The 15,162-nt window shown below is 35.0% G+C and overlaps 1 protein-coding gene across 1 annotated transcript in view; it reads left to right on the top strand.

The window, feature by feature from the left end:
• Window positions 1–15,162, top strand: part of GFRA4 (GDNF family receptor alpha 4) — a 775,783-nt gene that overhangs the window by 495,153 nt on the left and 265,468 nt on the right. Inside the window, exon 2 of the mRNA XM_053704322.1 lies at window positions 6,504–6,581. Coding sequence (XP_053560297.1) covers window positions 6,504–6,581 — 78 coding nt within the window. The remainder of the gene's footprint in view (window positions 1–6,503; window positions 6,582–15,162) is intronic.

The raw sequence follows: 15,162 nt of genomic DNA, 5'->3' as shown, positions 1-15,162 counted from the left end.
CGACCAGTAAATACAGTAGATTTGCATAATAAACAAATGTATGCTAAAATACAATGCAATAGCACTTAGTTTGCACTTCAAATGAGTAGTAGATTTTTTTTTACTGACAAATTTCAGTTATGTCTTTTTCCCTTCCCCCTGTATCATGTGACAGCCATCAGCCAATCACAAATACAGATACGTATATTCTGTGATTTCTGGCAAAGGCTTAGTAGGAGATGTTTACTCAAAAAGTGTAAATATAAAGAGACATTTTTTTAATGGAAGAAAATTGGAAAGTTATTTAAATTTGCCTGCTCTATGTGACTCATGAAAGATTAATTTTATATTGAGTGTCCCTATAAAGAATTACTTTAGCATACAGGAATATGGGATGAAATCTAAAAATATAAATCAAATTTGAATACTACAATTAACTTCAACAAAATGTGTTTTTTTTTAACTATGAATTTCATGCTTATATACAAAATGATGTTTTTGTTGTGTGCTTTTGATAATCTGATACCCTGTTTCCATATTAACTTTTTAAATTTGCTCCATAAATGTTTAAGAAACAGAATTACCCAGTATGAAACCTGTTTAGTGCTGTGCAAGTGATTAAATCATGACGGGCTGAACAGATTTTTTTCTTGATTCTACCAGCTTGGTTTCTCTATCTGTAGGCAGTGAAACTGCGTGCTTTGTGATTTAGCTAAAGTCTCTTCAGGTAACGATGAGGCAAAATACGAAGAAAAAAAAATATTCGAATATCAGCAGTTTGTGGATTTAAAACTGAAATGATAATTATGTTCTGCTGACTTTGCAGGATGCCTCCTCTGATCATAAAATATGGAGGCAAGTGCTCATATAAAGTGTCAGCTTAATCTCTACAGACCTGCGTTCAGCGCACTGTGTGCGCTTAATGTTCAGAGCTGATTTGCTGCTGGTGTTTATTGGGGGCAAAAATCTTCTCATGGTGCTTTTAATAATATTCCTGATGGTCTATAATCTTTTTTGCAAATATTTTGTCATATTTGTTTTGATCTGAATTTTCACAATTTTGACTTTTATAAAAGATCTTATTTTAGATTTCTTAAATTTTTTCGTAGTGTTAGTTTTTTTTTAAATTTGTAATTTCGATTTTTTTAATTGGTAGTATTTTTTTTATTTTATTAGAGTAGTAATGTTAGCTTAATTTATAGTTTGTTAGGTTTATTTTTATTTCAAAGTTAAGTATTTATTTAAAGCTAGATATATAGTAATTTAAAGTTGGGGGGTGTTAGGTTTAAGGGTTAATAGTTTAATTTAGTGTTTTGCGATGTGGGGGGCCAGCAGTTTAGGGGTTATTAGGTTTATTTATTGCAGCAATGTTGTAGGCTGGAGGTTTAGGGGTTAATAACTTTATTATAGTGGCGGCGATGTTGGGGAGCGGCGGAATAGGGGTTAATAACTTTTATTAGTGTTGACGATGTTGGGAGCGGCAGATTGGGGTTAATAACTTTATTTAGGTGTCTGCGATGTCGTGGGTGGCGGATTAGGGGTGTTTAGACTAGAGCTTTATGTTAGGGTGTTAGGTTTAAACGTAATTTTCTTTTCCCCATAGACATCAATGGGGTTCCGTTATGAAAAAAAATTAATTCGGCACTTAAGGTGCTCGTTTTTTTCTAACACTCTCTCCCCATTGATGTCTGTGGGGGAAAGCGTGCATGAGCATGTCAAATCAGCCCTTGAATTTTGCGCGGTATGGAGCTTAACGCCACCATATCACACGCACAAGGAGGCTTTTCAGTAACTTGTAATGGCAGCACTATGGAGAGTGAAATAAGACCATTTTTTTGGCGTTAGTTTCGCACCCTGTTTAGCGCAAAACTCGTAATCTAGGTGATTGTGCTATATCTGAATATTAGTTTGTGATTGGTTAGCAGGGGTTCTTTTGTTCTGAGGGACAGGGAAATCAGTGAAATTAATAAACATAAAACAATATACTTATTTGACAAAATAAAGCTGCAGTTTTTATTGCAAAATGATTCTCAGGTATGAAGGTTCAAAATCATGTAGTTTACAATTGTTTTTAGTGGTCCTTTAAAAACGTTTCTTTCATGGTTGAGATAGAGATTGCCATTAAAAATAGTTTTCCGTTTTGCTTCTTGTTGAAAAGCATACCTAGGTTGGATGTGCACATGCCTCGGGCACTACATAGTAGCAAACACTGCTCCCATCTATAATACTGTAAAGAATATTTTTGCCATTTTTGACACGTACATGCGCCTGCTTAAAGGGACATGAAATCCCACATTATTCTTTCATAATTTAGATAGATTAAGCAAATTTAAACAACTTTCTGATTCACTTTTGTTATCTAATTTGCTTTACCTCTCTTTGTATCCTTTGTTTAAAATGAGGTAGGCTCAGGAGCAGCAATGCACTACTGAAGGCTAGCTGCTGATTGGTGGCTGCACATAAATGCCTCTTGTCATTAACTCATCAGATGTTTTCAGCTAGCGCACAGTAATGTATTGCTGCTCCTTGAACAAAAGACACAAGGAAAATGAAGCAACTTTCATAATAGAAGTACGACAAGTTGTTTAAAATTGTTTACACTACCAGAAACATGATAGCAACATTTTGGGTTTCATGTCCCTTTAAGTTCAGTCCCTTTGCAGGAGTTAAACACATAGGACTAGAATACAAGTGGAGCATATAAATATTAGTACTGTTGTGCGTCAAGAGAAATCAATAGCACTTTTATTTTTGCTCTAATATTACAAGTTCAAAGTTATTTTTTAATTGTTTGATTTCTAGTCTAGGACGCTCTAAAATCTTCATGGTAGTGAGGGTGCACAAAATCCCTCATATAACAGACTTTTATGGGGGTCATATTCATGTTAGTTATTGCTAATGCACCTGATGGTGTGCTAATCTGATTATGCGTTAACTGGTGCCTTTATTTTACATGTACACTTAAAGGGACAGTAAACACCAAAAAGTATATTGTTTAAAAAGATAGATAATCCCTTTATTACCCATGCCCCAGTTTTGTATAACCAACACAGTTATATTAATATACTTTTTTACCTCTGTGATTACCTTGTATTTAAGCATCTGCAGACTGCCTCCTTATCTTAGATCTTTTGACAGACTTGCATTTAAGGCAATTAGTGCTGGCTCTTAAATAACTCCACGGGAGTGAGCACAATGTTATCTATATCGCACACATGAACTAACGCTTTCAAATAAGAACACCAAGAGAACAAAGCAAATTTCATGATAAAAGTAAATTGGAAAGTTGTTTAAAATTGCATGCCCTATCCGAATCATGAAAGTTTAATTTGGACTTTACTGCTCCTTTAATACAACAGGTATATTTTAAGTAAAATGCTCCATAAAGTATTTATTTTATGTATATGCATGTATTTCAATAATTAAAGGGACATGGAAAAAACTGAACTTTCATGTTTCAGATAAAGCATGATATTTTAAGAAAGTTTTTAAGTCCACATTTGTTATTAAATTTGGTTCTCTTGGAATTCTTTGTTGAAAAGGGTATGTATATATGCTCTGCAACAGCAATGCACTAGTAGGAGCTAGCAGGTGATTGGTGGCTACACACATTTGTCTCTTCTAATTGGCTCAACAGAAGTCTTCAGCTAGCTCAGAATAATTTATTGTGGCTCTGGAGTTCACATTAAAAGGACATTAAACACTTTGAGATTATAATATAAAATGATAAATTGTATATATAGAAAAACTCTGCAATATACTTTCATTATTTATTTTGTCCCCTTTTCTTTTAATTCCATTTGTAAATTATGAGCTTTTCCGTTCCTGTTAGAAATGGAACTGCAGAACACTGTTAAATTTCCACACAGCCTTTGACTGCACACTCTAGTGACCTATTAATAACTGTCTCACTGCAGAGAAGGTAACCTAAGTTACAACATGGCAGCTCCTATTGTTTTATAGACACTAAGGGGACGATTTAACAATGTGGGGATGAAATGATCTGCTGCAGTGGATCATGTCCGCCGCACATCGATAAATGCCGGCAGCATACGCAGTCTGCATTTATCATTGTACAAGCATTTCTAGTGAAATGCTTGTGCAATGCCGCCCCTGTAGATTTGCGGCCAATCGGCCACTAGCAGAGGGTGTCAATCAACCCGATTGTATCCGATTGTGCTGATTGCTGTCCGCCGCCTCAGAGGTTAAGAAGCATTGTTCTTAAGGCCACTGCTTCTTAACTCCTGTTTCCGGCGAGCCCGAAGGCTCGTGCGGAAACAGATGCATTAGGATGCATACGGGCATGAAAATTAAATAAAAAATACATCTACATGTTATTCTCTTTTTTTAAATGGTGTTATATTATGAGTGTAACTGTACTTTGTAATGTATTTTTTCTGTGTTTTTGTGCAACCTTTATGTTCCGGGAAACAGTTAATCAGAGCTCTGAATTCGCAGTGATCATTCTAGCGCTGGTATTACAAGTTGAAAGTAAACGCTATCTCTTCAGTGCAATCGCGTTTAATTTCAACTTGTAATAGCAGCAGTAAGCCCGCTTGGTGCAAACCCCTGCAATAAATCCCTTTATTGCGCTCCCCTCGTAAACTGTCCCTTTATATTCACAAAACCATACATTATTTTATTGCCCTCTAAACCTAGTTAGGTTTTTCTTCCTGTGCCGCAAGCTTAAAAATAACACTATATTCAGTAATAGTTAATAGAAATTGTATCTAATTAACAGTCATCCACTTAAACGCTCTTAATAAGATGTAAATCCCGCTGTCGTTCAGTGAATGGCCACGTCACATGGATAGCACTTTAAGATAGAAACGTATTGTGTCTGCACAACACTGTGTACAGTTATATATTCACCTGCAGGGCTGCATAAGAAAAGAATAATATTACACTTGGGCGCTTTGAGAGCTCTCACCAACATGCTTGCTTTATATATTGTCTGACTTGTATTTACGTGTGCCAAGTATCCTTCACCCCCCCTGAAAACAACAAGATTGTATAAAAGGCAAAGTGACATTTTTCTTTTTTTAACATTAATTACAGTGCAGCATAATTTACAGGTACTGTATGTTTACCAACAGTGCTTAACCCCTGGCTGCCAGAGAGGAATATGTTTTGAAGAAGCCAAGAGTTTAAATGTCACTTTATCTAAATTAGTGGTGGCCAATTTTGTAGCAAATGGTGTCCACATATAAATGTATGGCTATTAAACCTGCAAATAATAATATATGGCCCAACACAAAGGCCACTGGCACAGGGCCAGATTTAAAGGTACAGTAAAGTCAAAAGTGTGCCATTTTAAACAAATTTCCAATGTACTTTGTTTATCTTATTTGTTTGTTTTTTTTATCAGTATTCTTTGTTAAAAACAATACCTAGGTAACCTCAGGAGCAGCAATGCAGTACTTGGAACTAACTACAAGTTGCTGATTGGTATCTTTACATATATGTTCCTCTTGTCATTGACTCACTAGATGAGTTCAGCTAGCTCCCATGGTGCATTGCTGATTCTTCAGCAAGGGAGAACAAGAAAATAAAGCAAAGCTGATAACAGAAGTAAAGTGGAAAGGGGTTTAAAGGGACATGAAACCCAAAGTTTTTATTTTATGATTCAGACAGAGCATTCAATTTGACAAAGTTCCCATGATCAAATTTGCTTAATTCTCATGGTATTCTTTGTTGAAGAGATATCTAGCTAGGTAGTGTGCACAGGTCTGGGACATTACAAGGAAATAGTGCTGCTATCTAGTGCTCCTGCTAATGTATAACAGCCTTACAAACCTGCTGCCATATAGTGTTGCAGACATGTGCACACTCCTGAGCTTACCTCCCTGCTTTGTCAACAAAGGATACCAAAAGAATGAAAAAAAATGACAATCAAATTAAATTGGAAAGTTGTTTAAAAGTGTATGCTCTATCTGAATCATGAAATAACCTTTAAAATGCTATTCTCTGTCTGAATTATGTTGCAAGGTAGCCTCTATCTGCTGTTCTTTTCTCTTTTTTTTGAGATGTAGTCACCACCTTCTTTGAATGGCCATAAAAAGTGCTGTGTAAACAGTTATACTTCAGCTTCTGTCCAGCTTCCAGTTAAAGGGGAAAAAAACAATAGCCAATCAGCATCAGCTGTGCTGAGGTCATGCTTTGCCTTTGCTGTGATCTCATGAGATTTCAGATTTCATAGAACTTCCAAAAACTGAATAGGAAAATAACATGACTGTGCCTGCACATGACAGATGCACACTCCCTTGCAAGTCCTGGGACAAGCACCCTGACTGGCTGCTTAAAGTCTTTTTACAGGGGACTGTGATTACTTAGGAATTTTGAGGTAAAATATCTTCCCTTTTTTTACATAGAGATATTCAGGTGATATTTTCTAGTCAGCTTTTTACAGCTATGTTGCATCACTTTCATGTGGTTCCAGATCTGGTTATCATGTCCCTTTAAGAAACACTATAAATAGGAATGAATTCCATATAATTTATACATAATCTCTTGTTTTATTTCAGCTTCAAGCAGCGGCCAGCGAGGTACCAGAAGAAAAGCAACGTCAGAAACTTCGGCAAACAACAGACACAAGACAAAAGGTTTTTTTATATACTGTATATAGATTTATTTTTTACTAATTGTATCTGTATGCTGCAAAGTGCTTTCTTTTTGCAATTGTTTCCAGTGAATGACAAAATCAATGTCTTGTGTCTGAAACCCGGTATCTATTCTCTAGATACAAACACTAAGAGTTCATTTTGTATTTACTGTTTCTGTAAAGAATTTTTAAGTAAGTACCTGGTGACAGTATGAATAGAAGATATAACGACTTGTTTCTGCAAAACCTATTATCTCTGCAGTACATTAAACCGTAATCCGTAGAACATGTGTCAGAAAAAAAAGCCTAGCTGCACACCAATCTTTATTGTTTATCATCACGCATAACCCACATCTAAGACTCATTCTACTTGTTACTAGAGGACCAAAGGCGCAGTATTTGGTATATTTCATGTGTCCCTTATGACACTATGGAAAAAAACTGCAGCCCTTTCTCTTGAGAGGTGAACTGGCAAGTTTCTAATTCAACAAGCCAGCATGAAATTTCAAGATAAGGACTCACCTTTTAAGATAAAAATATATTCATAAAGTTGCATACTAAATAAGCTAATATAAAATACAATAATCAACAAATACAAATGTATAAGGATTCGGAATAATTTTGTTGGTCTGTAAGGGCAATTTGTAGAGCGAGGACAGCTGTCTTGCAATTAATATATTAGAGGATTTTTTTTTTTTATTTACACATTTAGCTCTGGCAATGTGCATAAATTTACCAAGCAAAAAGGTTAATGCTGATTCATTTAAAGATGGAAGAGAGATTCACTGGCCTTGGATTATTCATAATGTAAGTTTCTCAGTAAATGCAGTTATTGAGGCAATGTATCACAGTTTGCAAAAGGGGTTTTATATCTCTATTGGTATATGGGAATGCAAAAGTCTATTGCACTTATATCTCTTTGAGGTCTCGGAGAAAATAGAAATCCTATGTTCTAGGGAGTTTATCTTCCTGTGAAAACTCATAAGTGGATATTGGAACATTACTCTGGTAAAGCTTTCCCCCCATTTTTGAGCAGCCCTACATATGTGATCAATAGTATTAGCAAACTTGAACTATTCCATTAGCCATTGTTATTCATCTTGCTAAATTGTTTTCAAACTCTTTATAGTTAGAAGAATTTGGAACTGGTTGGCTATTAGGAGATGGCTGAACCTGACTCACTGTATAGTCTTTTAGAAATATCATCAATATCAGAGTTATTATAATTCTAATTTGATCCCCAACCTGGTCCCACAAACAAGTTAATAAAGTTTAAACTGCTGAGTATAACTACAGTAGCATGGTTATTACTACAGAAGCCAGTTGGTAAAGCTCTGCATCTTTATACTGGAGGCCGCCATCTTGGTACACACATATTGTTGAATCCTATGACAGAAGCAGTGCGCTTTCACAGACCAGGGACATTGCGGCTTTTTGACAGCAGACAAATTAAATTTTTGCAGTATTTTTTTTACACAGTTTAAAATGTACATAACAAATATAAAAAGCCCTCAGGAATAACATAGAAAAATACAGTCACTGCAAAAATGTACATTGCCTTCTCTGTATTGTGCACTCTAAACTGAAGTGCATTATACGGCTTGTCAAGAAGACAACAATATCACTGGTCTGCTAATGTGCACTGCTTTTGTCACAGGGTGCAAGATACCTGAATTCCAAGATGGCGGCGCCCAGTGTGAAGATCTGGAGCTTCACTAACCAGACCTTTTGGATTGCTTTGAAGAGAATAGCTTTTAAGAGGGCTGCAGGCACAGGAGAAAAAACAACAGCATGCTGAATAGTAACCATGTATGCAGCAGTCTAATGTCCCTTTAATTGTATGTATAAATATATATAGAGAGAGGATTGGTATCCTTTATTTAAATGCAGTTCCTTTTCATGAGAGCATACTGAGGTAGTCTCAAGAGTGTGCACGTGCCTTTAGTTCTATACTGTAGCAGTGTTTGTAACAATGTTATTCTTAAAGTGCTTTAGACACATGCACACTCCTGGACATACCTCATTATGCTCTCTTTTATTTTAAACTGTACCCTGTGTCTAAATCAACAAAGTTTCAAGGATACCTATTTTCTTTATTTCATCTAAAATAGGATATTTCAAAAGGTGTTTCAGGTTTCTGTCCGAAATAAATCAGTGTTTTCTTTTCATACTTGCAGGGGTGTGTCCCTCTCATCCAATAGAGCTCATACAGTTGTCCTATACAGTACAAAACCAACACTACACTAAATTGGGAAAATGAGAGCAAAGGATCTTCTTGTTTTGGTAAAGGGTTGGCGTGTTTAGCTAAATCATGTACAAAAGTTGTTTAACCATGCGCCCGATTAAAAAAAAAAAAAAAGGCGCCAATTGGCCATTCCGGGACTCCATAGAAAACACCCAAATTGTCAGAGTTCATTTTTAAATAGGTTTTATAGTCCAGAAGCAGGATCTGTTTCTAACAAAACTTAAACTGAGCATGTGCAAAATCATTAAATAAGCCAAGCTATGCAATGCAAAGCAGCCAAAAATGGGTTTTCACGAGTAATAGGTTGTCGAATCAAATCGATGTAAAACTCACTTGAAAACTGTTTTCTAATGTATTGGAATACTTTGGTGAGTAATTACAATGCAAAGAAATGCAGCTGTTCAAAGTTATGAGAAGTCATTAGAAAACATGAAAAATGTGTTTTCTAATTGATTTCAGGGGCCTTAAATTTGAATACCCAGTAAAAACTCACACTAAAAGGATTCTTCTAACAGTATAAAACCTATAGTTTGTTTTTCACTAATAGAAATTATATTTGTGACAAAAATGTACAAATTAAATTTCAATATATGATCACATGTACTTTGTTCTCATTGTATCCTTTATAGAAGCATAACTTTTCCCTGAGAGCATACTGTAGTAGGGTAAAAAGTGTGCACATGTATGTGCCATATGGCAGCTACTGTGCCTACCATAGTATGCTCTCTTCTAAAGTAGATGAGTTTCAACAAAGACTACAAAGAGAAAAAACTAAATGTTATAATATACTTTGGAATGTTTTACACCTCTGTGAATAGAATGATTTTATGTATTGGGCATTGGGCACCCAACGCAGCTATAGATATTAGTAGCAGGACTGTGCACTAACAAAATACAGGAAAATATAGGTGAAGTGATTGTCAATGAATTTCAGAAATAACCTCACCTTTACAACAAGACTTCTCAGCAACCTTATGGTCTTTTATTAATCTAGGCCAATATGTTCTTTAAAGGGCAATTATAGTAAATAAAATGACATGCTCAAATTTGTTATAAGACTAGTGACCCTGCATCTCTTTGTGTTTAACCCTAATTGCACGACCCAGCTGTTTAACTAGTGCTGCAGATTGAATCAGTGGCAATTTCCACTCAGGACCAGCAGTGCTCTGCGGATGCCAAGCAGTACTACTACTATGTGTTTAAGAAATGTGTGGGGATTAAACACATAGAGGTCCAGGGTCCCTCCCTTTCATTAAAATGACATCCTCTAACACAAAGCATGTCATTTTTTGACTATAATGCCCTTTAATAACAAAAGGAAATCCGGATTAAATTAAAATATCTAATAGTAATTGTTTGAAATGACTCTATTATGCTGAGTAATAAGTATTTTTCTGACCATGACAGAGGTGGAAGAGTTTTGCGGACATTACTACTGTGAACATGGCTAAATCTTATGAACCAGGCAATTGGCGGCCGTACAGTGTCTGAATCGGATCGGTAGCTATTACACTTTTTAAATGGGATTTCAGATACGTTGACAGTGGCTCATAAATCATGTATTCATTATACATTACTGCCTACATGTTTCTCTGCGCAGTAATGCGAGATATGGAGATATTCATGCAGGTGACATTGAAATTGGAATTAGGAGACAGTTATCTAATTGTAACTCGGAAGCCATCTCACGTAACTAGCAAAATATATCCAACAATTTACCAGTACAGTTGACTTAAGTAAATAGAGTCACATTTAAAAAAAAGAAAAACAATATTTTATTTGCCATTAAATGTAAATATAATGTATATTCTCAGACAGTGACAATATACAATTTGGATCTAGACATCTAGACTTTTCCGTATCTTTGTACGGGTATAAATCATTATTATATGCGCCACAACTAGCGCATAAGGTACAATAAACCTGCGTATACAGAAAATGTGTGTTTATACAAATACGTTTGATTTCAATAGTCAAGTGGAAAATTGTTTTTTTAAATCAGGGCACCAAGAAGCAATAGAATCAGTGACTGTGAGTAGTTTTGTAATCCTTGGGTAAATCATTACCAAGTAGGTGCGCAAGTTTTAAAAACTTTTAAATGTACTTTTTTTTTTAGCAAGTTTTATGTATTGGCAACCTCTGTTGAAATTTAGCTCCTTTGCATGAGAGCATATCTTAATAGGAACAGAAGTGTGCACGTGTGTAGTGCACTATATGGCAGCTGTGATTGCAACAATCTTTTTAATAATGGTAAAGGAGCTAAACTGCAACATACCAAGAGAATACCAAGAGAAAAGGCCAAATGTAATTACAGAAGTCATTTAGATATTTCTCTCTATCTGAATCATTCAAGTTTAATCTTGACTTCCATATCCCTTTAAATGCTTTTCTCAACCTTTATTGTCTGCACCTAAGATAGCAGTAAGACCCCTCAAAGGGACATAATACTCATATGCTAAATCACTTGAAACTGATGCAGTGTAACTGTAAAAAGCTGACAGCAAAATATCACCTGAGCATCTCTATGTAAATAAGGAAGATATTTTACCTCACAACTTCCTGTTAATATCGTTATTATATTATATATATCTATATTAAGTATAATAACCCTATCTAACTCTAACATCCTAACTAAACTCTTATTAAAATAAATCTAAAATATTCCTATTTAAATCTAAATACTTACCTATAAAATAAACCCTAAGATAGCTACAATTTAATTAATAATTACATTATAGCTATGTTAGGGTTTATATTTATTTTACAGGTAAATTGTTAATTATTTTAACTAGGTATAATAGCTATTAAATAGTTATTAACTATTTAATAGCTACCTAGTTAAAATAATTACCCAATTACCTGTAAAATAAATCCTAACCTAAGTTACAAATACACCTACACTATCAATAAATTAAATAAACTACAAATATCTGTCTAAAAATACAATTAAATAAACTAAACTAAATTACAAAAAAAAAAAACACTAAATTACAAAAAATAAAAAATAAATAAAAGATTTTTAAGCTAATTACACCTATTCTAAGCCCCCTAATAAAATAATAAAGCCCCCCAAAATAAAAAAATTCCCTACCCTATTCTAAATTAAAACAAGTTCAAAGCTCTTTTACCTTACCAGCCCTTAAAAGGGCCTTTTGTGGGGGCATGCCCCAAAGAAAACTGCTCTTTTGCCTGCAAAAAAAAACACAATACCACCCCCCAACATTACAACCCACCACCCACATAGGGTAGGGAAAAAATTCCCTACCCTATTCTAAATTAAAAATCTTGTAATCTTTTTTTTATTTTTTGTAATTTAGTGTTTGTTTGTTTTTTGTAATTTAGTTTAGTTTATTTAATTGTATTTTTAGATAGATATTTGTAGTTTATTTAATTTATTGATAGTGTAGGTGTATTTGAATTTGTAACTTAGGTTAGGATTTATTTTACAGGTAATTGGGTAATTATTTTAACTAGGTAGCTAATAAATAGTTAATAACTATTTAATAGCTATTATACCTAGTTAAAATAATTAACAATTTACCTGTAAAATAAATATAAACCCTAACATAGCTATAATGTAATTATTAATTACATTGTAGCTATCTTAGGGTTTATTTTATAGGTAAGTATTTAGATTTAAATAGGAATATTTTAGTTTATAATATGAATTAGATTTATTTAATAAGAATTTAGTTAGGGGTGTTAGGGTTAGATAGAGTTAATATAGTTTATATAAATACTATAGTAACTATATTAACTATATTAACCCTAATATAATTAGGGTTAATATAGTTAATATATATAATGTAATAACTATATTAACTATAATATACTTAGGGTTAATATAGATAATATAGCTGGCGGTGGGTCAGGTAGATTAAATTAGGGGTTAATAATTTTAATATAGATGGCGGCGGTGTAAGGGGCTTACATTAGGGGTTAGATCAGTTAGATGGTGGCGGTTTTAGGGGTTCACATTAGGGGATAGATCAGTTAGATGGTGGCGGTTTTAGGGGTTCACATTAGGGGATAGATCAGTTAGATGGTGGCGGTTTTAGGGGCTCACAGTAGGGGGTTAGTTTATGGAGATGGCGGTGGTTTAGGGGTTAAATACTTTATTAGGGATTGCGGCGGGGGATCGCGGTTGACAGGGAGATAGACATTGCGCATGCGTTAGGTGTTAGGTTTATTTTAGCAGCCAGTTTAGGGAGTTACGGGGCTCCAATAGTCAGCGTAAGGCTTCTTACGGCTGCTTTTTGTGGCGAGGTGAAAATGGAGTAAGATTTCTCCATTTTCGCCACGTAAGTCCTTACGCTGTATATTGGATACCAAATTGCGCGGGTTTGGTATACCTGCCTATGGCCCAAAAAACTACGGGCGACGGCAGAAATATACGCGCATAACTTCTAGGTTACGCCGTATATAGGATACCAAACCCGCGCAAATATTGGCGTCGCCGACTTTTGCGGGTGACGATGTTTATCGGATCGACCCCAATGTGTTTAAACATTTGGGTATTATGACCCTTTAATCACATGATCTTAGCACCTTACATGAGGATAGTGCATCCATGATAAACTTTCCAATTTTATTCTATTATCAAATTTGCTTAATTCTCTTGGTATTCTTTGTTGAAAGAGCAGCACTATACTACTGAAAGCTTTCTTAACACATCAGCTAAACCAATGAGAAGTGGCATATATATTCAGCCAGCCAGCCAGCTACCAATCAGCAGCTAGCACCAAGTAAAACACTACTGCCCCCTGAGCCTATCTAGGTATTCTTTTCAACAAAGGACACCAATAGAATCAAGCAAATTAGATAATAGAAGTAAATTTAAAAGGTGTTTAAAATGACATACAGTATTGAATCATGAAATACATTTTTGGGGTTTCATGTCCCTTTTATGTATAGGGTAATAGCGTCTCCAAAAGAACTCCTATCATAATGATTTCATACACCACACACACATACAAAAACACCCCTCATATGAAAGTTCATCTTTCAAATTATAGTCTCTATATGTAGTTGGTGTTTTAAATAATTCCAATCATCCGTCTACTAGGTTACGTTTAGGGACTTCTAGCCTTTAAAAGGTACATTAGCCCCCCATATATGCACCAAAATGGGGCGGGAAAATACTTCCCCTGCCAACCTGCCCAGTCCCTATGGCTGTATCAATATGACTGGAAATATTTTCATCCATAGGTTAAGTGGTAGGGTGGGGTTTGCCAAAAAAAATTTTTAGGAGAAGAAGTAAGTCCAAGTCAGGTTTTGGCCAACCAATAGGAAAGGTTTGGGTGCTGGGTGGAGCTTGGGAGCTCTGTGGGTTGGGATTGGACAATCTTATTTGTGTGATCCATCTGATGGAGGAACTTACAAAGAGCAGAGGAACAGCAATAGATGTAACAATTTGAAGGGAGTTTAATGTTAGTAATTGAGTTATTGGTGATATTTTTGTACCGTTAAAAAAAAAAAAATCTGTATTCCCTCATCAACACAATATTTGGTTAAGGGCCAGATTACAAGTGGAGTACTAAAAATCACTTGCGAGCAATCGATATTAGCGCTTTACTTCCTAATACCAGAGCATGATAATTATCACTGGTATTACAAGTAAATCCAATGGGAATGTGAACTCGTGTACACATTGCTAGGAATCTCCTATGGGAGTCTCATTCTGAGGCCGTCATACACGCCATAAGAACCTTGCACATCAAGGGGTAAATAGCACAGCGATGGGCTATGTGTTAATATGTTTATATACACACATTAACACATAAATATATACGTACTCAAGAATATACATATTTTTACTGGGAAAACACAGTTCCCATAGACCGCAATGTAAAGGCACTTTTCAGTGCCTTTTGTTTTCTTACACCTCACTCCCACAAACCTTAGACCCCAAAAACTGCCTAGTGCAGTTGTTTTTAATTTAAAAAAATTGAGATTTTTTTTTTAATTAAAAACTACAATGCCCTATCTTTTGAGAGCATTTGGGGCACTTTTAAAAAAGGAACCATAGACCTAATCTTTGGTTAATTTTCAGAGTGCTAATTGCTACCGCAAAAAACAGCCACTTCTTATGGCTGGTTAATTATTGGGCTCCCAATAATTTAGCTCTCCACTTGTAATCTAGTCCTAAAGTAACTGGGATGTTTTTAACTGCAATATCTTGTATAAACTTGTACTGAAATTAAAATGCCTTTCAGCCCATTTAAGTGTGTGCTGAAGTAAAAAAAAAAAAAGAACCTGAATAATATTGTGTTGTTTTATCATGTAATTAGGTTATTGCTTTACAAAAAGATATTAATGGTAAGTGTTGAAAATGTTT

The sequence above is a fragment of the Bombina bombina genome, chromosome 2 (genome assembly GCF_027579735.1).
Source record: "Bombina bombina isolate aBomBom1 chromosome 2, aBomBom1.pri, whole genome shotgun sequence".
NCBI lineage: Eukaryota > Metazoa > Chordata > Amphibia > Anura > Bombinatoridae > Bombina > Bombina bombina.
This window is presented reverse-complemented; position numbering and strand designations above follow the sequence as displayed.